Source organism: Macrobrachium nipponense, chromosome 12, assembly GCF_015104395.2.
Source record: "Macrobrachium nipponense isolate FS-2020 chromosome 12, ASM1510439v2, whole genome shotgun sequence".
In the NCBI taxonomy this organism is placed as follows: Eukaryota; Metazoa; Arthropoda; class Malacostraca; order Decapoda; family Palaemonidae; genus Macrobrachium; species Macrobrachium nipponense.
Window position 1 is genome coordinate 92,013,531 of NC_087205.1, and position 25,977 is coordinate 92,039,507.

The window sequence follows — 25,977 nt, forward strand, 5'->3', positions numbered from 1 at the left end:
CACCGGACAGCAATGAAATAGCGGTTTAGCGTTTTCAGTAATTTGTAAGCACAGGTTATGAATCTTTAGAATCCTTCTCTCGATTCGTCTGTGAAGACGTTATGTTGCATTCAATGCTACCTTCGTCTTCCAACGGCACATAGTGTTTTTTTGTTTCTCCTTAGCTGAGATTCAACAACTATAGAAGTCTTGCCTTCAGGGACCTTGGTCTCTAGAAGGCAATTGACTTTCGCCTGTTGGGCACATGCCTTAAGAGAATAATCACCCTCACCGTCCGGCATAGGTGACAAACAAATACACTATTTGTTTGGGTCTCTTGGCATAACCCTTTAAAGGGTGAAAAGTCACATGACTTACTCGGATGCTTGGACACTTGCCTCCTACCGAAAGCAGTCAATCGGCAGCTGTCAGAGCGCCCGAGTCAGTTACGAACTACGCTGTTGACTTAGTTCGGTTGTTACAGAGCAATCATTACTTCGTCTTAATAGCTTGTCACAGTACCCATACCATCGACACCCACCATGGAGTGTCGGTGTCCTATCCACTACCGAGAACTTCGCTGCATGGGGATAGGAGGATCGAGACTCTTCGTGGCAGACGGACAGACCAGTATGGGTACTGGACATCAACCGAAGTCGAGAAGAGGGATAGGTCATGCGACTATTCCCTTCTTTTCCTCTGAGGAAACTGCATGACTTCTCCTGCGAAGTCAAGCATCCAGGGGTAGGGGATCCGTGACGCTCGATTTCGTACCGAACTCGTAGCGAAGACTCAGAACCCTTCGGTCCCTGACGATTGGTTCGAGTCGTTCACAATCCCCTCCCCCTAATGGACTTCACCGCCTTCGATGCGAAGGAGATGCTGCTTTGTCCGCAAGAACTTCTCCGTGGCGCAGGTACTGAAGGCAGGGGTCTGGTCCTACCAGACCACATGCACCTCCCTCTACCTTCGGGATATGCCCACAGGGTCCTTGGATCTTTTTCCTTGGGACCCGTGGTGGCTGCTCAACACCTTGTGTAGCGAACCGAGACCCTCGCAGGCTGAACAGCATCGAGTCCTGGTGTGACCGTAAGAATGGATGAGTGAATGAGAGTGTGACTGGCTCCTCTTCCCATCTTTTTCTTCCCCTCTATCTGTGGGTAGAGGGACACGGTCGTCACCCTGCTGGATAAGGACGAGGTGCAGGTGAGCTACTCAACAGAGCCCCATCCTATCCCTTTCACTAGGGATAGGAGCGTATATCCACCACTTCCTCCAACAAGGTGGAGGAAGTGGATGACCAGCTTGAGACAAACCCATAGTTTATGTTGCCTCTTGCAAACAGGAACAAGTTCTTGCTTGCTGGTACGAAGATATACGCTTGCTCTCTTCTTAGTACTCGGCCCAGAGGTCTGACCATTGATCCTGCGGTGCACACCCCGATCAATCGGACAGAGGCTTGGATCCCTCCCTCGCTCTTATGACCAGGGAGGCATTCCAGGGATGGACGAACACCAGTCTGTACATCAAAAGACTCAGATTCCTCCCACCAAGAAGTGAGTCTTCCTATTGTTAAAGGACCGATGGTTTGTATTACGTATCGGAACAAATGACAATTTATCGAAAATTGCATTTTTCCTAACTATACAAACCTGAGGTCCTTTACATATAGTCCCTCCTCATGCCACCCCTCACTCTGCGTATTTTGCATGGGCCAAAAGCAAAAGTGATTTGTTTACCTCCCAGTCGCGCGGCGCGCAACTGTCGGACAAGCAGTTAACTACCGTTCTCCCCTTGTTCGAAGCTTACGACCATTCCAGCTGCCGCTAGCTACTTCCTATTGTTAAAGGACCTCAGGTTTGTATAGTTAGGAAAAATGCAATTTTCGACAAATTGTCATTTTAAGATTTAAACAGAGGGTAGTGAAAAGGGTGTCCACGGCAGTGGAAATCTCACTAAAACGCTTTCGAAATTTTTACTTACGCTTCTTTTTTTTAGAAGATTGACGCCATCTCGATGTTTACGGAGTCGCTGGTGTCAACAAACTTCCCATTTCCTGTGATAAATCCACGCACCATTTGTACCCACAGACGCTGGGGTACTTTAATCACAACAAAAAAGGGATAATAGACATGAATTAAATAAACATTTTGAAATAACAAGTTGAACTAAATAATGAGTAAAGTAAACAATTCAGGGAATAAAACTTTGCAGTGTCATCGTCTGCTGCTCATAACTGTTTGTGGAGTGCGCGCTTAGGAACCAGGAACAGCAACGTGGTTCAAGTGCAATGTGGAGTGAATTAAGACCAAAATGTGTATAATAACAGTCAAATAAGCACTGTGGAGTTTCAGTTGTGATGGCAGTAAGGATAAAACCACCGATTACAAGGTAAAAATGAATTCAGTTCAAACCATGACCCCGGTAATAACAAGTTTCATACTTTCAGTAATATAGGCATCAAAATGTTGTTTTATTGTGCTGATTACAACTGCAATCTTGAGTAAGATCAATAAACGTTACATATATACACTAACATTGCTCAAATGAGTGCTGGGAAAGATGGTGTCCATCCGTGACCAGACCCGTCCAGCCACATGATAGCCGCCATATGGGATTCCAAAACTGCCTTGAAAACATATTTTCATACAATCAACTTACCTGTCAGATATATACATAGCTAAGACTCCGTCGTCCCCGACAGAAATTCAAATTTCGCGCCACTCGCTACAGGTAGGTCAGGTGATCTACCTGCCTGCCCTGGGCGGCAGGACTAGGAACCATCCCCGTTTTCTATCATATTTTCTCTGTCGCCGGTGGTATCAACATTGTTGTTATTACCTCCTGACTTAGATTCATTTTTCAACCTTTGATCAACGTTTTCGGCTTTTTGGTGACGTATTTGGATCGTGTTTTGGCATTCGCTACTGTGGACTGTTTTTGGAATAACTCTTTTGGATTTTTCTCAGTATGTCTGATTCTAATGTGAGTGTGAGAATGTGTGTGAATGAGGCTGCAGGGTGAGGATACCGAAAGCTTCGGTTGATCCTCACACTGTATGCCGTAAATTGTATGGGGGGTTCAGTGTTCTGCTATTAACACGTTAAGTAAGGGAATGCGAGGGTTTGAATGCAGAAGAGTGGAAGACTTTGACTTCTTATTTGAAGAAGTTAGAGAGGATAGAGTTAGACGACTGAAAGTGTGAGTTCAAGGCCTATTGAGCCTTTTCACGGATAATTCTAACCCTACTGATGTAGATTCTCCCTATAGATCTCATTCTCAGAGTGTTTTTTCGGATTCGGCATCGGAAATCGCCAATCTGAAAGCGACTATTAGAGACATGAAGTCCAAGATGGCTGACTCGAAAGGTAAGGCTAGTGATAGTGAACATTTAGTGAAGTGAGTTCTATCAGTGTTGTGGAGGGGGCGTTTGATCGTCCCTGCGGCGCTCCCAGGCCTAGACCTCTTCCAAGCTCCCATGCCCAGAGGAGAAGGAAAAGTCGAAAGCCTTAAGGAGGTCGTAGGGAATCCCCAACGGTCAGACGTCCCTTCAGCTAGCTCTGCTTCATGGCAGCCAGCTCAAGGGCGCTATGGGAAAGAGTCCTTCGCGAGTGTTTCTCGTCCTCTCCCTCTCCCTCACCTAAACGAGGGTGGAAGGAGTCGAACTTATCGAGACCGCTGAAGCGTCATATGAAGCAAGACATTGATTCGAGCCCAGAGCGCTTCTCGGATGACGCCCCGTCTGCTATTAAGAAAGCGAAGGTGGCGTCAGCGTCACCTGACGCTTATGAGGAAGTACCCCATCTTGCTTCTTCCCCGAGTCGATGACGAGAGGCGGTCATGCACTAGAACGTGGGAGAAGCGTTCAAGAAAGATCATTATGGCGGTTCAGGACTCTGTCATCTCTGGTGGGTAGTTTTAGCGCCCCGTCGGAAGGACGTGACGCTTCCAATTAAGAAGTCTCGTCCTCTCTCACCTGCTCGAAGAGAAGCGTCAGACAGATGTGAAACTGTTAAACGTCTGGCAGGAGCTTCGAGTTCGAGAACTAGAACGGGAGTTGACGAGAGTGTTGTAAGACAGAAACGAAAGACGTCTTTTAGAAGTGAAGCGTCATTTCAAGCGGATCTTAGACGTGACGCTCCGTCCAAGATTGTGACGCCGAGTAGGACGCCCTTAGAGAGCGGAGCGTCTTCCAGACGCGAAGCGTCATCAAGACGTCAACAAGAGACGTCATACATGACGCTCGGAGAGAAGCGTCATACAAGACGTCTTCTAAAGTGCAAGAGAAGCCGCAGGTTGTGACGCCTTCCAAGTCGATCAAAACGGGAAAAAGGAAAGACTTTCATTCCCTTAGCCCCTCTCCTATCAGGAGTTTGTCTCCTCCAGAAGAGGAAAGTTCAGAAAGGAGAACGGAAACTCAGATGATACCCCGCCCGTTGGAGAAACTCGGATGATGACGATCATGGAAGAGAGGGCTTGTCCAACTATAAGGTGTTGACTACCCTGCTTCTGGAGGAATACGGAGACGAGTTGACTCCGGCTGCTCCTCCTTCTCCGCGCTCGCTCTTTTCGAGTGCGAAGGCGAAGAAGCCCTCGTCTTTTCTGAAGATGAAGCCCACCATCTCGATGAAGCGGGCTTTACACGCCTTAGATCCTGGATGAAGTCGAAGAAAGACTTAGTCAGGACAGTATTTTGCATGCCTCCAGCAAGGTTAGCTGGGAAAAAGAGGCATATGGTACAAGACGGGGAGAATATGGGTATCGCTCTCCCTTCTACAACAGAGGCAGATTTTTCGACGTTAGTTGACGCTTCAAGGCGTCCAAGTCTAAAATTCGGCTCGTATTACATGGAGTATTTCAGAACTGGATCATCTCCTCAAGGGACTCTTCCATGTATGGAAGTCTTCAACTTCTTAGATTGGTCCCTTGGGGTGATGTCCAAGAAAGCTCATGATTCAGAGGGAATCGAACCTGAAGCCCTGTTATGCATTTTGTCTTGCATCGACAAAGCGGTACAGGATGGATCTTTTGAAGTCTCTTCATTATTTGGAGCAGGTCTTTTGAAGAAAAGGACCGTGTATGGCGCCTTCTTAACAAAGGCAGTCTCGCATGCTCAGAGGGCAGCTCTACTGTATGCACCTCTGTCTGACTATTTGTTCCCTTCTCAGTTAGTGAAGGACGTGGCTCACTCTTTAACTGAGAAGGCGACGCAGGATCTTCTGACGCAGTCGGCTAGGAAAAAGAAAACCAAAAACTGCTTTAGTATCTGACAAGAAAGGACCTAGCACTTCTAACGCAGCCCTTTCGAGGTGGTCCGATCTCAGACCTCCCGCAAGAAGGAAGGCTCCAGAGAAGAGAGGTAGGTCCGCCTTTCGTCCTTTAAAAAGGGAAAATGAAACATTTCTCCTCCAAGCACCAGTAGGTGCCAGGCTCCTGGATTCGTGGAGCCTGGACAATGATAGACGCAGACGCGTCTTCATGAATATCATAAAGGAAGGGATATCGTATCCCTTTCCTGAATACTCCTCCCCTAACATCAATACCAAGGGAATTATCAGCCAAATACAAGGACCCTGTGCTGAGGGATACTCTTCGATCGATGGTGGAACAAATGTGGGACAAGAGTGCAATAGAACTGGTCCTGGATCAAAACTCCCCGGGGTTTGGTTTTACAATCGCCTTTTTCTAGTGGCGAAAGCCTCGGGAGGCTGGAGGCCCAGTACTAGACGTCAGCTCTCTGAACAAATTTGTTCAGAAGGAGAAGTTCTCCATGGAGACTTGCGGCTTCAGTCCTAGCGTCATTACGACAAAGGAGATTGGATGGTGCTCTAGATCTCCAGGACGCCTACTTTCACGTCCGCGATCCACCCTTCGTCGAAGAAGTCCACTCCGTTTCATGACGGGGGGACGGGGGGAAGGATCTTTCAGTTCAGAGCCTGTGTTCGGCCTGTCCACAGCTCCTCAGGTCTTCACAAGTCCTGATGAGGAATGTGGCGAGATTTCTTCATCTCAAAGGAGTGAATGTCTCTAGTGTTATCTACGAGAAAAAAAACTGGCTCATCAGGGCCAGATCGGAGAGACAGTGCTTGGAGGACCTAAAGTTAACTCTGGATTTGACCAAGACGTTGGGATTGCTTGTGAACTCGAGAAGTCTCAGCTGACCCCCAACCCCAGACAAGACCTAGTCTATCTGGGGATTGGATGGATTCTCGGGGTTTTCGAGTTTTTCCTTCGCAAGAGAGAACCGCAAAAGGTTTGCGAATAATCTCTCTCTTCTTAGAGAAACAACAAACGTCAGCGAGGGAATGGTTGAGCCTTCTGGGGACGCTTTCCTCGCTGGAACAATTCTTCCCTCTAGGAAGACTTCATATCCGTCCACTGCAATTCTTCCTCAAGAAGTCTTGGAGCTGGAAAACCGGACAACTGTCGGACGTTTGTCCCATTCCAGTTGAGATAAAGGCACACCTACAGTGGTGGTTGCTACCTCTGGAAGAGAACAAAGGGATCTCTCTAAGAACACAGAACCCAGGACCTAGTGTTGTTCTCCGACGCGTCGGAGACGGGTTGGGGAGACGACTTAGGCTCAGAGGAAGTGTCAGGCACCTGGGAACCAGCACAGGTGTCCTGGCACATAAACTGCAAAGAGCTCTCGCGTTACACCTGGCCTTGAAGAGCCTAGAACCTCTGGTGAGAGACAAGATAGTGCAAGTAAACGTGGACACACCACCGCACTTGCCTACATTCGGAAACAGGGAGGGACACACTCCTCGTTCCTTTACGAACTCACGAGAGACCTATTACTTTGGACGTCTCACAGGAACATCTCCCTGCTGACAAGGTTCGTACAGGAGTAAGGAATGTGAGGGCGGACAGGCCTCAGCAGGAGGAACCAGGTCCTTCATACAGAATGGACTCTGCACGAGGAAGTGTGTCTCGATCTCTGGTCTCTGTGGGGAACTCCTCATGTGGATCTCTTCGCAACATACATTTCAAAAAGGCTCCCAGTGTTTTGCTCGGTAGTGGAAGATCCAAGAGCGATTATGTAGACGCCTTCCTGCTAAAACTGGTCTCGAGTAGACGTTTACGCTTTTCCCCCATCAAAATCCTGGGTTAGTAATGAAAAAGTTTGTGGCGTCAAAAGAGACGAGGATGACATTAATAGCCCCCTTTTGGCCGGCCAGGAATGGGTTCACGGAGGTGGTAGAGTGGATCGTAGACTTTCCAGATCCCTACCAGGAAGGACGGATCTTCTCAAACAACCACACTTCAAGAGGTACCATCAAAACCTCCCCGCTCTCGCTCTGACTGCCTTTGCGACTATCGAAAGACTTGTCAGAGCGAGAGGCTTTTCTCGCGAAGTGGCAAGCGCGATCGCGAGAGCTCGCAGAACCTCCACTACGAAAGTATACCAGTCGAAGTGGGAGGTCTTTAGAAGGTGGTGTAGAGCCAAGAAGTTGTCCTCCTCCTCTACCTCTATAGGCGGAAATTGCGGATTTCTTGCTATTCCTGAGAGTAAAATCTCATCTAGCCGTATCTACAATAAAGGGATACAGAAGTATGCTCTCGGGCTGTATTCAGAAACAGAGGATTAGATCTGGCAAATAACAAAGATCTCCACGATCTCATAAGATCTTTTGAGACTTCTAAGTCTAAGGAACCAGTACCTCCGAACTGGAACTTGGACGTAGTCCTCAAATATCTGTCTTCGGATAGATTCGAGCCTCCGCATCTGGCATCATTTAGAGACATAACTAGAAAATGCCTATTCCTTTTATCTTTAGCGACGGCAAAAAGAATTAGTGAGTTACAAGCTCTGCAGGATAAAGTAGGATTCAAGGGAGACTCGGCTATTTGCTCGTTTAAGACCCTGTTTTTAGCGAAAAACGAGAATCCCACGAATCCCTGGCCTAGGTCATTCGAAGTCAAAGGAATGTCGAGTCTCGTAGGCAGAGAAGCAGAGAGGTCTCTATGCCCTGTTAGAGCTCTGAAGTTCTATCTTCAGAGGAAGCGTCAGTTGGGAGCTCTAGACAAGGTCTTTGTTGCGCGGTAAAAGACCCCACAAGACTGATGTCCAAGAATGCTCTAGCGTTCTTTGTAAGAAACGTCATTACGGACGCTCATAAGGTCTGTCCTGACGAACAATTACAACTACTGAGAGTAAAAGCTCATGAAGTAAGAGCGGTTGCGACGTCTCTCTCGTTTTATAAGAATATGTCGCTTAAAAACATTATAGATACGACATATTGGAGATGCAACTCAGTTATTTTGCATCTCATTACTTGAAAGACGTGCGTGTGACGTATGAGAAGTGCTTTTCTCTAGGTCCTATCGTATCGGCAGATACGATTCTGGGTACGGGAGCCGACACCAATCCTTAAATGTATATACTGTTCTTCTGTTTGGATATGGTCGAGAATCTCTTCGAACAATGGAGGATTCAGGCTCGCACGGGCGGCCGTCTATGTTGTTCATAAGAGAATTCTTGTCATATCCAATTAGTTGAGTAAAATTTTTTTTTTTGAAAAATTATGTATGTGTGCGTAGTGGTTTTTGAGTTACGGTTGTTGTGACGAGTTCGGGGATAACTCGTAACAATCCTTAGTTCTAACATATGGTTAGGATCAGGTGGTCGGGATTGGTTGTGTGCTCCTTCATAAGGTGTATTGTCATATAAGTGGATCAGCACCCATTGACAAAGTCCTTTTAGGCTCGGCTGAGTAAGTGGGTAAGACCCCATCGGCAGACCCACAAGAACTCTTGGCCATAGATCACATATCTCGCTTAAAGTTTCTTGAGGTGATGCAGACTACTGGCAAACACCCCACGAAGTCTACCACCTTCAGTAGGAACCAAGGTTTTATTTATACCTACAACATATGTTGTTTACCTGTCTATTCCATATAGTAGCTGTCTCTTACCCTCCACCGAAGGGTGCCAATCAGCTATGTATATATCTGACAGGTAAGTTGATTGTATGAAAATGATATTGTTATGTTACATAAAGTTTCATACATACTTACCTGGCAGATATATACAATTAAAGGCCCACCCAGCCTCCCCGCAGGAGACAGGTGGAAGAGAGAAAATATGATAGAAAACGGGGATGGTTCCTAGTCCTGCCGCCCAGGGCAGGCAGGTAGATCACCTGACCTACCTGTAGCGAGTGGCGCGAAATTTGAATTTCTGTCGGGGACGACGGAGTCTTAGCTATGTATATATCTGCCAGGTAAGTATGTATGAAACTTTATTGTAACATAACAATATCATTTTACGAAGGGCATCACATGCTTATTTTAGTTCGTATGGGGTTTTCATATATCACATTATGTTGACAAAACTTCAATCTTTTGAATCGTATGCTTAGAGTTGTAATTGTATTCTTGTTTCACCAATTAAATGTCGAGTGAATAAGACCCGTCCAGCGTGATGTTGGTGGATCGTCCTTGATTGTTTACCCTATATATACATATTAGAGCAATTTTATCATTACTGCATTACTATGACAACTATAATTCATGGAAACAGTTTGTAAATGCATTGGCGTATGTGTGAAGCTCCACTAGATTGGCAATGATGAGTCATTTTTCGTTGCATAATCTGCTTGTAAAAGTACATCAGAAGTATTTGCAATTTTTGGGGGTTAATTTGGTTGAAAAAATGGGATAATAGATATGAATTAAATAAACAATTTGAAGTAATAAAGTAAAATTAAACTAAATAATGAGTAAAGTAAACAATTAAGGGAATAAAGCTTTGCACCTCATAAACAGTGTAGCCGTCTGCTGCTCGTAACTGTGTTTGTGGAGTGAGTGCTTAGTAACCAGGAACAGCAACGTGGTTCAAGTGCAATTTGGAATGAATTAAGACCAAAATGTGTATAATTATAATCAAATAAGCACTGTGGAGTTTCAGTTGTGATGGCAGTAAGGATAGAACCACCGATTACAAGGTAAAAATGAATTCAGTTCAAACCATAACCCCGGGAATAAAAAGTTTCATACTTTCACTAATATAGGCAACAAAATGTTTTATTGTGCTGATTACAACTGCAATCTTAATTAAGATCAATAAAATTTACGAATAGCTCACATTCTTATTTTAGTTCTTATGGGGCTTTCGTATATCACATTATGTTGATGAAACTTCAATCTTTTGAATGGTATTCTTGTTTCACCAATTAAATATCGAGTGAATAAGGCCGGGCCACGTGATGACGATGGATCGTCTGCGGTTGTTTACCCTAGTATGTATATCAGTGTAAACAAGAAACATTGTTTAAACATCTTCTAAGTAATTAAGACATTTGTTTGAAATATTACAAATATAAAGATAATTGTTCACTCCTTTTTGACAACGTAAATACTAATGGAAAGCATTGTGTTTCTCATTGGTTGCATCTAAGCTTTGATTGTAAAACGTATCATTCTATAACAGCGTAATGAGATTCAGTCTGTTTGTGCTTTATTACCAAATGCAAAAATTTCCTGTAGAAGGGCTACAGATGTACTGCAGGTAGAATGATGGGATTCTTCCAAATGAAGAATGTAAAAATGAGCTTGAGAGGAAGATGATGGAAAAAAGCATCGTCAAACACAATTTCCAGAATACAACCAGGGCTCTAGTGAACTCCTGGACAGACCAGAGTGTAATGAAGATGGGCAAAACAGTAGAGATCCTGTCCTACAAGTTGTAGGACAGGGGATAGAACCCTCCTGTCCTGAGTCCTTTATATTCTATGACTGCCAACAAGCACTATTCTTTATAATTGGTTGGTCTGTATTATTGAGCCCTGGAAGGACCATGAGAGTATAACAGTTGAAGACTCACAGCACCTACAAAAAATTGTTTTTTCAGACGCCAGAACCTGTTTTATTATAGTATATTCCAGATATGTAGTTGATGCTTTATGCTCTGGTTTATTGAAGCATTTAAGCACAATAGAGTTTGCTATTTTAATGTTTTGTCTTATTTTTTTTCAGACTGGCAGTCTTCACTGCCTTAATAATCTCTGCGTTTGCAGTGGATCGTAATAACTTTAAATCATGCCAGCAGAGTAGTTTTTGTCGGTAAGTGCATGTTTTATTAAAATTTACATAGATTTGAAATCTAATTCAAAAGTTCCATAATATTTTAGTGGTGTTTTTTATATTTTCTATTCGTTTGAAAGCTTGTTGCTTGTAAGTATATTCCACACAGTACGTATTTAAAATCTCATCATTCTTACCAGCATCTCATTATGTATTACGTTTATGGTTTTTTTTCCCTCAGATTCCTTAATTTTTTGTTGTCCATAGAAGGTTTATTGATAGAAAGTAAAAGTGTACTGTCATAGGAATGTTCATGAATGGCAAATATCATTTTATTGTCGAAGGCTGTGTAATTTTAAATACTACTCTCAAAAGGAGTATAAAACATATAATTTCATTATTGAAAGTGTCTCGTTATCTCTTCCAGACGTCATCGCGCCATGAAGCCTGGAGAGAGTCCTTACATCTTTCAAATTGATAGCATGAAAGTGTCTGATGCTGGTGTGGTTGGGGATGTTATAAATGATAAGAACAAAGCTTTATTTGTGATGGAACTTTATCCCATTCAAGATTCCACCATACGCATCAAGATTAACGAAAAAAATCCTATCAAACCACGTTTCGAGGAGCCGTTTGCTGTGGTTGGAAGGCTGAGTCCTGAAAAAGTGAGTTTTTTTTTTTTTTTTTTTTTTTTTTTTGTTTTTTTTTTTTTTTTTTTTTTGTTTACTCAGCAGGCGGAATAGACACTTTAATCATTCAAGTGATATACGTACCCTTTCAAACCTGGCAAGTTTAACAATGTTTGTTTTTTTTGGAGACTTTCAGCCCTCAGAAGTCCTGTTGAAAAGTATCTTGTACTTTATATTATGTTTAAATCAATAAAAGCGTGAATTTTTACAAGTGTGTAATTTTAGACAAAAATTAATTCTTACAAACCATTGCTTTGTTATTGACTTTTGAATTGGCTTTCTTTTAAAAAATGAGCAAAGTACTGACTTTTTAGATGTTATGATTTATGCTGAATTTATTTTAAGTATACATCTTGATGGATCCTTGTGGATCCAGTCTAGCCATGAAAATGAGTCGGTTCCTTGTATTGGAACACTTATATACAATATCTTTAATTCAGGGAAATATTAACAGTGTGCTTCTTGTAAATTTTACAGATTTGATGTGCTGGATAAATCATCAAATGGATTTACAATGAAATTTGGTACTAGCCAAGTGGTTGTCCAAGCCAGTCCATTAAAAGTAGATCTGTACAGCCATGGGCAACTAGTTGTTAGTACCAATGCCCGTGGCCTTTTGAAATTTTGAACAGTACAGAAACAAAGTTGAAAAGTAAGTCCCCATTATTGTAGTATTGCTTATATGTTACTTTCTTCATTTGAATTTGCTGTCATGAATATTTTGTTATAATGAGTACTTTAGTTTGGCAGGAATGTTGCTGTCTGCCTTCCAGAAGAACAAAAGAAATGTCATCTTTTGATAATAGGTAATTGATTAAGAATTGTGAATGAATGAAATTTAATTAATTTTTTTTCCAGTGAAAATCCTCCTCAAGAAGGGGAGGAGCAACCAAATATGTTGCTGGATGATGAGGAAGATAAGGACGGCCTTTGGGAAGAGACATTCAAAGGCCACACAGACTCGAAACCAAATGGTCCTGCATCTGTTGGAATGGACATATCTTTTGTTAATTCCAAACATGTGTATGGTATCCCTGAGCACGCCGATTCTTTTTCTTTGAAAGAAACAACGTAAGTGTGTGGTATTCTTGAGCATACTAATTCATTCGCTCTGAGGAAACAACATGAGAAACTTTTAAGCTGGTACCAATGTGAATTCAGAATTGTGTTTAGTTGCACATTTAAGATTTTGTGTTCTTGTGAGAGTTTGTCACATTTATCTAAGCTGAATATCACATTATGTACTGTTGTTATGAACAATATTTTACCTGTACACTCGGCAAGGAAAGTTAAGATACAGTTTTTTAAAATCTTCGGACATATATTGTTCAATAATGCCACACCTGGCAACTCTAGAAAGGTGGCGGAGCTTCAAAATCATAGCGTTTGTTGATTGCTAGATTTCCATTAACTTTACACCATAAAGATTCTGTAGAGGCTTATAATCATTTATACTTGAATGTAGAAACAGGCTCTATATCATTCGTAAATGTTGGTTTGGTAACGTTAGTTCAGGGTAGAATATCGATCATCCTTTTTTAAAACCTACTGTGAAACCTTATTTATAAGTAATGTTTGACAATAAACTGATGTAAAATTCATACGTAATTGAAGACGGATCTTAAACAATGAGAGAAAGTGTTTTGAAATTTGGGCAGTACTTGTGAAAATCTTGAGGAACAATACAGTAAAGAATGAAATATTAGGATGATAGAGAGAGAGAGAGCACGCAAGCATAGGCCTATCGATAGAGATACTTTATTCATTATATTTACTTTGAGAGATTGAGTCACAATATTTTTTCAAATGTGTTTTAAAAGTCTGCGTGTGTGTGTGTGTGTGAGAGAGAGAGAGGAGAGAGAGTAGAGAGAGAGAGAGAGAGAGAGAGAGAGAGCGCAAGCATAGGCCTATCGATAGAGATACTTAATTCATTATATTTATTTTGAGAGATTGAGTCATAATATTTTTTCAAATGTGTTTTTTAAAGTGTGTGAGAGAGCGAGAGAGAGACAGAGAGAGAGAGAGAGAGAGAGAGAGAGAGAGAGAGAGAGAGAGAGAGAGAGAGAGAGAGAGAGAGAGAATTCTGCTTACGTGAAAGCTTAGGTTTATTTATAACTACTTTATTTCATTGTATTTTCTTTGGGAGATTGCGTGGTAATATATATTTTTAAAGTATGTTTTAGAAATGGAGAGAGAGAAAGAGAGAGAGAGAGAGAGAGAGAATTATAGTATTGGTGACGGACTTGTGACAGGGGAAAGGCGGAAGAAAGAGGGGTGAGTCGGTGCACAGATACCTGGGAAACGGTAGTATGCTGCCAAGATCGCGCTGCACAATGCTAGATAAAATTTGAAGGATCATAATATTCAAGATAATTCTCTAAGAAATTCATACCCTAATCTTGATTTCATTCGACAGTTGCCGTAACATTCAAGATTGTAAAAAGACGTGGAAAACATTAGACACAGGCTGCGGTCATTCTTGCTCTCTTGATATAGTCTGTACTTTTGAAAATTGGGTTTCATCCACAAATCATTCACGAAAAAAGTTGTTAAGTAAAAATATTTATTATCATAAATAACTCAATAGTATGTATTGCACAGGCAATTAGTTTTATATCGTGCAAAAAATGCTATTATGTTGGGAGATTTTTGAGCCTCGCGGCAAGGAAATGCAGGCGTTTAGGGCTGTAGGCTACTACGAATTGCTTTGTAATGGGAGCATATAGCCAGAAAATCTTTGAGCTGACATGCTACTTTAACCTTGATAAAGATTTAAGTTTAAAGACAGTAGCTTTGTATACAGCAACTGGCATTCGATCCATGTCAACGTCAAAGTAATCAATGTGTGAAATCCGTTATGTAAGCCAGTATGCAGTGACTTGCGCTTTCCCGCTCGAAGTTCTAGGGCTCCTCCTCACATCATAGAAAACGCTCTTGCGGATGCAACTTGATTTGCTCAACCTACCTTAGCCGTCACAACACTGACTGCCATTGACGTCAGCTAACTTTAATCGTTTTGGAATACAAACATGAGTTTGTAGAAACTAAAATAATTGCATTCACCGCCTACGATGATGCAATAATATCCCCGTTCATGAAGGAAAACGAGTAAATATTGTCGTCGTGATAAATAGCACTGCAATCAGAAATTCCCATTCTATCTACCAGATCTCTATGAACGAATCCATCTGAGAAATTTCAATTACTTCAGACATATATCGGGATTTTAAGTATCTGAACGGTTTTATTTTGCAGTTTTAACTTATGTGATATAATTTGCAGTATATTTTCATATTCTTAGAGTAAATTTAGCGATACTATGTCTTTTTAGTAAAAACAAATGGGAAATTCGATGAACGAAGGCTAATGAAAACTGTATCTTCACTTCTCTTGTCGAGTGTACATTGCCATGTGATGGTGGTACCTTTTAACTGTGTCAATAAGTCAGCGAGCTAGTGTCTGCACTTTGGTGTAAAACAAGTTAGTATGATGTGCTTGCTTAATACGCATAGGCAGGAGCTCCAGTTTAAACTGGAGCGTTCCCCTTGTGAGGAACATCATATATGTTCATTTAGCAATTCATGTTATGTATGTTCAATATTTGTTCTGAATATCACTTCAAGAATTCATTTGTATGTATATTTTTCTCTTTTCTATCAGCCCTCTGATTTTCCCACATGGCTTTTTGCTCCATTTCTATATATTAAAGTCTTTCCAGAGAAGAATTTGTATATTTTTTAAAGCAAGATGTCCGAAATATACAGAATATCAGCACTTTGAAAAATCAGTAGTTTCATTATATTTTTAGTTTCATTGAAATCATAGTCACTTCTCATATTCTGCATAACTAATTTATGCTGTAGATTAGTTGAGACATTTTATTCCTGTGTGTTTCAGATCCACAGATCCGTATCGATTGTATAACCTGGATGTCTTTGAATATGAAGTGGATAATCCCATGGCCTTGTATGGGGCTGTTCCTGTAATGGTGTCTCATACTGCTCAGCAAACAGTTGGTATTTTCTGGCATAATGCTGCAGAAACATGGATTGATATCAAGGTAAGAAACTTCACGTTTGGTCTCGAGCATTTCAGTCGGATATTGTCGAGCTACTTTATTATTTTAGAAGAGGTTAGTCCATTAGAAAATGGCTTTGATAAATGCCATAAAGTTTTCACTTACAGCTTCATGAGTGCTTGAGTTTAAGCATGGATGCTGAAAATATAGCATGTAATGGAGAGCAAGTTTTGTGCACAGATCATTTTGTGTTGAGATAAATTATTTCAGAATTTTCAAGATTGTTTTTGCTAATCTTATGCTATAATGAAGTCAGATGATATAAGAATATCAATTGTTTGTGGCTGGTGGTGGCTGTTAGATTTTGCTAATCTTATGCTATAATGAAGTCAGATGATATAAGAATATCAATTGTTTGTGGCAGGTGGTGGCTGTTAGTATTCATGAATATTTTGAATACTTATGGGTATGCTTTTGGTTGTGATATTAACTTTAATTACTTTTACTTTTCAGAAATTGCCAGACACTAATGTAGTGTCATCTATAACTGGGTTTTTCTCAGGTGGCGACTCAGACCCTCCTCAAGTCTCAACACATTGGTTTTCTGAATCTGGGATAATTGATTTGTTTGTCATGCTTGGACCAAGGCCTACAGATGTCTTCAGGCAGTATGGAGAGATTACTGGCAACAACCCCCTTCCACCGGTAATTGTAACTCTCACTGTGACCCCTATCTCTAAGACAACTGATTTACTAAACTGTTTTCAAAGAAAATATTACGTTTCAGTTTTATGTATATAGATTAGATTTAAATTGATGTGCCAGAGACCATTTGCCTTGGTATATGATAGTAATCATTCAGACTACTAGCTCCTAGTTATTGCAGGGGGCCATCAGAAAGTTTGTTGGGATTGTTCACTGGTAGGTGAACCTAGTTTGGTATCAAATATGATTTGGATTACTCTTGGAACAGAAAGGAGAGTGAGGCTTGATTTTGAGTACCGTAGCTGATTTGTCTAGGCAAGGTGAAAGACTCAGGTCTTCAGTGTTGGACCCAATCTCATAAGCTACTGAGATTCATATGGAAGTTTTAGGTAGATTTCTAGAGCAGTAGTTTCTTCCCAGATAGGCCCTTACTGGAGAGCAGGGGCCTATCCTAGTCAGTGACAAAGAACATTATTATGGATGCACCCAAAGAGACAGCTGAAAACCATGCAAACAAAACTTAGGAAGAAAAAAAAATTCTTTTCAAATTAGGTCCTTCCACGGTGCATTTTGATAGCCTTTTGGGGTAGGGAAGTAGCAGTAATGTCAGAAAAGATGAGACCTAACTGCGTATAGTTAATGGCAGTAATACTTAAGGAAAACCAAGGAAAACCCTAACACAAATAGACAACGTCCAGGGATTGGACATACTTTATATCACAACCTGTAGCAGTTTAAAACAACCACAATGCTGCATTAAAAAATCTCAGTATAAGGTGCACTGTATTAAGCTTTCCTCTAAAAATAAGGTCAAAACAAATGAGTTCATCCATTTCTCGGATCTAATTGTTGTTTGTGTTACCACCATCTGAGGCATTTGTTTTGTATTAACACAGAATGTGAATTGCCAATGGATACAAGAAGTATGTCTGTGAATGAAGCAAAAATAAGAGTTGAAAGTAAGAGGGATATATGATCAAGAAAAAAATTTCCCATACAAGACTGCCACATACAGCAAAGCTTACCTAACCATAAATGGATTGGTGAAGTCAAGAAAATATACAACCAGAAGCTAACCAAATTCGTTGTAAACCCAAAGTCTTTTGAGGCACTGAATATTGTAAAATGTACTTAGAATACATTTGTTCCGACACGGAATACAAACCTTCGGTCCTTTTACAATAGGAAGGTACTAGCGGGCCGCTGCGGAATAGGTCGTAAGCTTCGAACAAGGGGTTCGGTAGTTAACTGCTTGTCCGACAGGGGCGCGCGCGCGCGACTGGGAGGTAAAACAAATCACTTTTGCTTTCGGCCTGCTGGCGTGTGGACGTGTATCATCGCTCTCTGCCCGCTTCATCGTCATTGCTTTCGCATGGTTGTGTTTTTCTTTTTCTATTTATCTAGTGAAACTGAATTGTAAGTACAATCATTTCATATTTATTTCCATTGAATTCAATTGTGAATTAAGGATCTTGGTTTCACCACGCCCTCCGATTACCCGAGTGCCGGACTGAAGGCGTAAGTGCGGGAATTCATTTTCCCAGAAATGATCCTCGTATTGTGTATGCTCGGTGCCGAGGGGGGCGGGAGAGCGCGTCGCTCCGAGCGTATATTTTGGTTGGAAATGTGTAGATGAAAATCGTAAGTAAGTGCTCTTTTCATTTATATTTTTTTTTGACCTGTATGCTCGTTGCCGAGCGAATGCGCGGCACGGAACTTATTCTGTATGGAAGTGGAATCGCAAGTACAGTATTCTTTTTCATTTTCATATATATTATTTTGATTGTAGCAATACTCATTTTGGATCAGTTTCCGAGCTTACCCGGAAATTGATCCTTTCCCCTTTTTATTTGAATGAAGTGAAATCGCAAGTGCAGTTCTTTTTCATTTTCATATTTTATTGAGATTGCATTGTTTACTTGGATCAATGTTTCCGCTATTTCCCGGGAATTGATCCTTCCCCTTTTTATTTGTATGAAGTGAAATCGCAAGCGCAGTATTCTTTTTCATTTTCATATATATTTTGATTGCATCAATTCATTATGGATCAAGGTTTCCATTCATAATCGGGAATGGGATCCTTTTACCCTTGCGCTCGGTACCGAGGGCGCATATGCGCTCGATCCGAGCCCTTATTCATTGTGAAGTGAATCGTAATGCAAGATTCTTTTTCATTTTATTCCTTTTATTATTGATTGCATCAATATTATTTGGTTCAAGTTCTGCTCAGTCAGGGAATTGATCCTTATGCCCTTGCATTCGGGCCGAGGGCACGATTGCTCTCGGGCTCTTATTATTATTGTTGGGTACATGGGTGCTGTGATGGGGGTAGGGAACGAGACCCCCCCCCCGCTCAGCTCCCACAGATGGCCCTTCCCCTTGGGGGGGGGAGGTTATCTGCGTTCTTCTCCTCGCGCCCGACCCGTCGATCGCGGGGGGGAGGGCGCTCGGTGCCCGATGTACAATTGTATTCGGGGTCTTCCACTCGTTCGGAGAGGGCTCACCCCCCGCGCGAGGGGACTTCCCCCCCACTAATCGCTACTACTGTTATTTCCGCAGGTGTACTGCCACGAGGGTGGACCTTGGTGAGGTATGGGCAGTCCTTCCATTTGCAGGGCGTGCTAGTGTCCAGGGGCGGCTGCGGTTCTATGTCTGGGCCTACTGCGGTCACATGGAGTGGTGACCACGCTCCAGGTGACGACGTCCCTCCTCACCTGGTGTACTCGCCTCATGTGGTAACAGTCTTGCCTACAGCCGCTGTGAAGTGCCGTTCGCCGTACCGAGAGGGGGGCGTGCCGCCGCCGCTCGTGGTTGCCGCGCTGCCGCGACCACACTTCCGCTGCCCTAGAGCTCGCCCCTGGACCTGCCGCCGGTACCAGGATGTTGCTGGCTGCTGCTCCACTTCCTGTGTTTCCGGTGCTGCCTGCCGTACCTGCCGATTCTGGGCTGACTGTCCATGCAGTTGCTGCGCTGGCTGTCCCTGCAGTTGCTGCGCTGGCTGTCCCTGCCGTTGCTGCGCTGGCTGTCCCTACTGATGCTGTGCTGGCTGTGCCTGCTGTTCCTGAGATGCCCATACCTGCTGACGTCGTCCCTGTTCGTGGTGGTACTACCCCAGACTTTTGGTCTGTCTGTACAGGTGCGTCCGGGCCCTGTGCTTCGGCTACAGCAGCCCCGGCTCCGCCCTGGATAGCAGATCTTACGTCTGTCCTGAGGAAGCTGACGAAGAAGAGGAGGAAATGTCGTCGTCGTCGTCGTTCTTCATCTTCTTCATCGTCGTCGGCTGCCGCCTCTTCCCCTTCGACTTCTAAGGCTTCACAGCGAGAAGAAGAAGGTTGCCTCCTCCCTCTAAGAAGTCTCCCTCGGAGCTTCTCGGGACCCGTCTCACCTCGGTGGGACGGAGGGTTCCTTCCGCTGGTCCTCCTGCTCCTTCGGGAGCGGGGCCCGTCTCTTCTTCCGCAAGGAAGAAGACTACGGGGACCAGAGGGGTACCGGCTAACACCGGTACTTCCTCGCCTGGTGTCAGTGGTTCTGCCACTGCATCAGGGTCCGTCTCGGCCTCTCGTTCGCGGGAGGTACCGAGTGTACGGTCCGACTACCAGCGACCGTGCAGCCAGGAACCAGACCTCTGAGTCCGCTCAGCGTCAGGTTCACGGCACGGGGCGGAAGACTGGTGACAGCCGCTCACGCGACTCTCACCAGACCAGCTCTCGCTCTCGCGTGCGACCAGCTGGCTACCCGGGGACGTGACGGTCCACGACCGGCCACGGGCTGAGGCTGGGAAGAGGTCCTCCCGTTCGCCGGTGCCAGCCACGGCTGGAACCAGCGACGTGACGTGCCGTGAGGACAAGCACCCGGTCTCACTGTGACAGTGGAGCCTGCAGGTCGCCTGACCGTCGCTCTCACAGAGAGCGATCGGGTACGGCAACCAGCACCAGCTCTTCTGACACTCGAGATCGGGGCCGCTGTGCTCAGTCCAGCCGTTCTCCACAGCGAGACGGTTCGACCAGGCCTGCAGCTCGATCGCCACCGCGGGTTGACGATCGCCTGCAGCCCTCCAAGCCTGCTGGTTCTGCCAGCGAGCGAGGAGGGAGCGTCAGGTCTGCCTCTCCCGTACCTTCAACCTCCTCGGGTTACACCGGGAGGAGCGAGGTATTGAGGAGTGATCGTGAGGGGTGGGCCCCTCATGATCCCACCACGACGCCCTACGTGCCAGGCACGGTTCTTGGACCGGCCAGGACGTATGCGCAAGTGGATGGAGAAGACCGAGAGGGCTGTCGCTGTTCCCCCTTCTTAGGAGGATGGTTCTCGGAATATGCTCTTGTTCGAAGGGCTTAACGGTCCCACACTGCAAGATGCTGTGACTTCCGAGATCCCAGAGGAACTTTGCCGAGGTTATGGCGCTGATCGTCAGCACAACGACCTCGGGGAAGGATCGCCGCTCCCACCAGGCAGAGCCACGTCTCGGCTCGAGTCGTTTTGGGCCCGAGAGGGAACCCAAATCGACGGTGGGTCTGCCGCGATCGGAGCTTGCCGACTGTGTTGAACCAGGTAGTCTCTCGTCTCCGGACAAGAAGGCTCTCTCAGTTCTGGCCGGTCGAACAAGCTACTTCACCTCCTCTACTGCGACAGAGGCGTTTCTACGTGTCTTCGGACACCGTATTTGAATACCCCTTCGGTCCTCCTGAGGTTTCGACCTCGACGAGGACTGGAATGAGTCGGAGGACGGTATCGGCTCTCTCCTGTCAGGGTGTCGATCAGCCCCACCCAGACGATGTTCACAGTGGCGGCAGACCCTTATACTAGTATGAGTTCGTAACCCTCCTCGGGGAAAACGTTTTCGTCCTCCTGACGATACGTTTTCCCAGGCTCTGAGAGGCCATCGCCGTAAGGCGATGGCTGCTGCCTTTTCTTTTTTTTTTTTTTTGTTCTCCAACTGCTAGTTCCGCTGGAAGGCGAGCCAGTATCCAATTCCTCCCCCATTCCCTCTCTCCTTACGGCTACGAGGGAAAGGGGAGGGATCCTACAGAGATTTCTCTGTAAAGATCCCACGTTAGGGGCTGCTCTACCGGGGGACCTTCGGGTCCTACCTGACGTAAGCCCCGGTCGTTGAGGAGGGATCCTGCCCCTTTCTCGATTTCTACGGGAATCGGGAGGATCACCAGCCGATACGTTTGACGAATTCGGTGGGGGGTTTCGCAGAGTGCTTAGAATTCTACGGAATTTCTAGCGCACTCAGAGTGTTCGAGTTTTTTACGATCTCCAAACACTTAGGCGAGACCACGGTCCAAAGTGAGCGAGAATCCCCGATAATTGTTACACGATAATCGGGAACCTCGCTTATGCTCGAATTCCTGTAATTTCTAGCATTTGGAAGAAGACTGCTGCTGAAAGAAGAGTATCTCACAGTAGGCGATTAACCTGGAATAGAGAAGAACGGACGGGAACTTTCAGTTTGGCTTAAACTATCGTCTTCGGTATTCTGTTCACCATTGAAGCTTTCTTTGGGAAGACTTCTCCTTCACTCTCTTGACTAGAGAACGAAGGCGGTCGATCTCCAATCCTTATTCTCATTCCTCGAGAGGAAAAGAATTTAGGATGGAGGTCGTGGTACAGAACCTACAAATATACTACGTATATTACCCTCGCGACATGATTCTTGTAACAGTTGAATTGTCCGGGGGTAGGCACATACCGTAGTTAACTCTACGGTTTGTGACCGAGACGAATTGTATCTTAATTGAACTGCAACTCGGGGTTGCCTGCAACCTCCCAGCAGTTTATCAGTTTCGATTTTAGATACTTGGTATTGTCATGACAACACCAAATCAGCTTTTGTATTTACCGAAATCAGTTTCGGTAAATATAATTGCTCGAGCGTATTCTTTATGCTCGATGGTTCTAGCCGAACGCATTCCTTCGTGGAATAATGGATTACCTGGCAACTCAGGATGACGAGTCACCGAGAGCTACTGCGTATTGAACTGCCTGATAGCGGCTCAGTATCAGCTAGGTCTCGGAGATGCACGGTCGGTTACGTCTCTCTCTCCCCTGGTTTGATTGACTACCGAACCGTATCTCTGCCCAACAATCATGGACTTAGGTCTCTGATTAACGGGGATTCTCGCAATAATGAAGGACCATCTACTGCTGTGACGCTCGATTTCATCGCCTTCGACATTGCGAGAATTTTCAACAGAGATATCTCTTGGACTCTTTCATCTTTCTGTTTACCGCACGGTAACAGAAGTCTGTACTAGTCACCCGCTGCATCGCACCGCGATAATGCGAATGATTTTTGCAGACATCTGAGTTTGTCTTCAAAATATCTCGTATTCGTAGGTGTGCAATTATTCATTGCTCGCACCCGAAATTAACAGATATGTCAGAAGACATCGCCTACTCTCCCGACCTGACAGCTCTACTTCCAAATGTTCAGCCCATGAGAAGCAGTTCTTCAGGCAGTATTTCCCTGTCTTCATTACTGAAAAGCGCTCCGCTTTTATTGCAACTACGATCCTCACCGGACAGCAATGAATAGCGGTTAGCGTTCTCAGTCTTTGTAGCACAGGTTCAGAATCTTGAGAATCCTTCTCTCGGTTCAGCTGTGAAGACGTAGGTTGCATTTTCTGTACACCTTCGTCTTCAACGACACAGTGTTGTTTCTCCTTAGTCGAGAATCAACTATACTATGAGATATCTTGCCATCAGGGACCTCTGTCTCTAGAAGGCAATTGACTTTCGCCTGTTGGGCACATGCCTTAAGAGAGTCATCACCTTGCCTTCTGGCATCGGTGACGAACAAATTATTTGTTTAGTCTCTTGGCATAACCCTTTTAAGGCGAAGGTCACGTGACTTGCTCGGGTGCTTTGACAACTTGCCTCCTACCGAACGCAGTCAGTCGGCAGCTGTCAGAGCGCCCAAGTCTGTTACGAACTTCGCTGTGGACTTAGTTCGGTTGTTCCATAACAGTCTTTTCTTCGTCCTAACGGCTTGTCACAGTACCCATACCATCGACACCCACCATTGAGTGTCAGTGTCCTATCCACTACCGAGAAGAACAACTTCGCTGCAGACGGATAGACCAGTATGGGTACAGGACATCACAGAAGTCGAGAAGAGGGATAGGTCATACGACCATTCCCTTCTTTTCCTCTGAGGTAATTGCATGACTTTTCCTGCGAAGTCAAGCATCCAGGGATGGGGATTCGTGACGCTCGATTTCGTACCGAATTCGTAGCGAAGCTCTGAAACCCTTCGGTTCCTGACGATCGGTTAGAGTCCTTCACAATCCCCTCCCTAATGGACTTCACCGCCTTCGATGCGAAGGAGATGCTGCTTTGTCCTGCGCGCTTTCTGAAGAAACTCGACATCCCAGGCTGAGTGTTGAAGACTCTTCGTCAGCACCAAGATGACCTAGAAGTACACTCCCTCGAGTTACACAAGAACTTCTCTGTGGCGCAGGTACTGAAGGCAGGGGTCTGGTACAACCAGACCACTGGCACCTCCTTCTACCTTTTGGATATTGCCCACAGTCCTTGGATCGTTTTCCTTAGGACCCGTGGTGGCTGCTCAACACGTTGTGTAGCTAACCCAGACCCTAGCAGGCTGAACAGCATCGAGTCCTGGTGTGACTGTAAGAATAGATAAGTGAATAGAGAGTGACTGGCTTCTCTTCCTATCTTTTTCACTCCCCCTACCTGTGGGTAGAGGGATACGGTCATCACCTTGCTGGATAAGGACGAGATGCCGGTGAGCTACTCGACAAGAGCCCCATCCTATCCCTTTCACTAGGGATGGGAGCGAATATCCACCCCCACTTCCTCCTACAAGGGGGGGAAGTGGATGCCAACAAGAGACAAACATCCAACATTATGTTGCCTCTTGCAAAATAGGAACTTGTTCTTGTTTGCTGGTACGCAAGAGATACGCTTGCCTCTCTCTTAGTACTTGGTCCAGAGGTCTGACCACATGATCATGCGGTTGCACACCCCCGATCAATCGGACAGAGGCTTGGATCCCTCCCCTCCCCGCTCTTACGAACCAGGGAGGCATTCCAAGGTTGGTTTGCGAACACCAGTCTGTTCACAAAAGACTCAGATTCCTCCCACAAGAAGTGAGTCTTCCTATTGTAAAACGGACCGAAGGTTTGTTATGCCGTGTCGGAACAAATGACAATTTGTCCAAAAATTGCATTTTTCCTAACTATACAAACCTGAGGTCCTTTTACACATAGTCCACCTCATGCCACCCCTCACTCTGCAGTTTTGCTTGGGCCAAAAGCAAAAGTGATTTGTTTATTCCTCCCAGTCGCGCGCGCGCGTCCTGTCGGACAAGCAGTTAAACTACGAACCCCCCCTTGTTCGAAAGCTTACGACCTATCCAGCTGCCGCTAGTACCTTCCTATTGTAAAAGGACCTCAGGTTTGTTATAGTTAGGAAAAATGCAATTGGACAAATTGTCATTTTGTTCATGAGGCTTACCTGTCAGATATATATATTTATAGCTGTATTCTCCGTAGTCCGACAGAATTTCAAAACTTACGACACACGCAGTGGGAGGCCAGGTGGTTAGTACCCATTCCCGCCGCCTCCCAGCGGCGGGTATCAGGAACCATTCCCATTTTCTATTCAGATTTTCTCTGTTCGGCGCCGGTACTGTCAACACCTGTTTTCAGTACCTCCGTCGTTGGATTTCGTAGTAAACTTTCGTTGCACTTGAGTATTTGATTGTCGTTTGGGTTTTTTTTTTTTTTTTTTTTTTAACTTGTGGCTAGGCATAAGCTATTGTGGGACTGTTTTGGTTTTGCTTTGTGATTTTTCTTGGTGAAGATGTCTGGATCTAGTTCTGCTAGTTACAGGGTATGTTTTGTGGAAGAGTGTAAGGTGAGGCTACCGAAAGCTTCGGTAGATCCTCACACCATATGCACGAGCGGAAGGTAATGCCCTGTCTGTGATTATGGATTCCATTCGTAACCTGGAATCGAAAGTGCTCGCTCTGCAAAGTGGTGTTGTGAAGTGTAGTGATGGTATTAGTGCCCCTAGTGTTGTGGAGGGGTGTCAGATCGGCCCTATAATGCCTCTGGGCCTGGACCTCTGTCGGACTCCCAGGATCAGGGAGTGGGCAACAAGTCGCCAAAGCCGAAGGAGGGTTACGGGGGCTCCCCAACCGGTCTGGCGTCCTTCTGGCAGGTCCTGATGACGCTCCCAGGCTGCCAAGGATCGTGCTCGTGCACGAATCCTTAAGGATTGCTTCTCGTCCTCCGAAGCATCCTCCCCCGCGCAAGGGGTGGAGCTCTCGGAAGGACTCTTGCCCTCTTAAGAGAAGCTTTAGAGAGGAGGATGCTTAACATCCTTTTTCTCTCGAGATGCATTTTGTTCTTCACCTGAGAGTTTTGATGCTTTCCCGCCAGCAGAAGAGGGAGAGGGACCGGGATACACGTCATATGAGGATGGACGCTTTTGTGAGCACCCCAGCTTGCTCCAGGGAAAGTAGCTGGTCGCTTTTACCTGTGAGAAGGAAGAAAGGCTGTCCCCCTCGCCCCGTCGTCTTCCCACAGGA

The 25,977-nt window shown here is 44.8% G+C and overlaps 2 protein-coding genes across 2 annotated transcripts in view; one reads left to right on the top strand and one right to left on the bottom strand.

Annotated features, from left to right (window-relative positions):
- The window catches only part of LOC135224663 (neutral alpha-glucosidase AB-like), a 154,195-nt gene that overhangs the window by 44,360 nt on the left and 83,858 nt on the right, over positions 1-25,977 (bottom strand).
- On the top strand, positions 12,177-16,529 carry LOC135225049 (neutral alpha-glucosidase AB-like). Its single transcript, XM_064264321.1, has 4 exons — positions 12,177-12,347; positions 12,554-12,766; positions 15,593-15,755; positions 16,227-16,529. Exons 2-4 carry the CDS (start codon positions 12,591-12,593, stop codon positions 16,512-16,514), a joined length of 627 nt encoding a protein of 208 aa, XP_064120391.1. The 5' UTR covers positions 12,177-12,347; positions 12,554-12,590; the 3' UTR covers positions 16,515-16,529.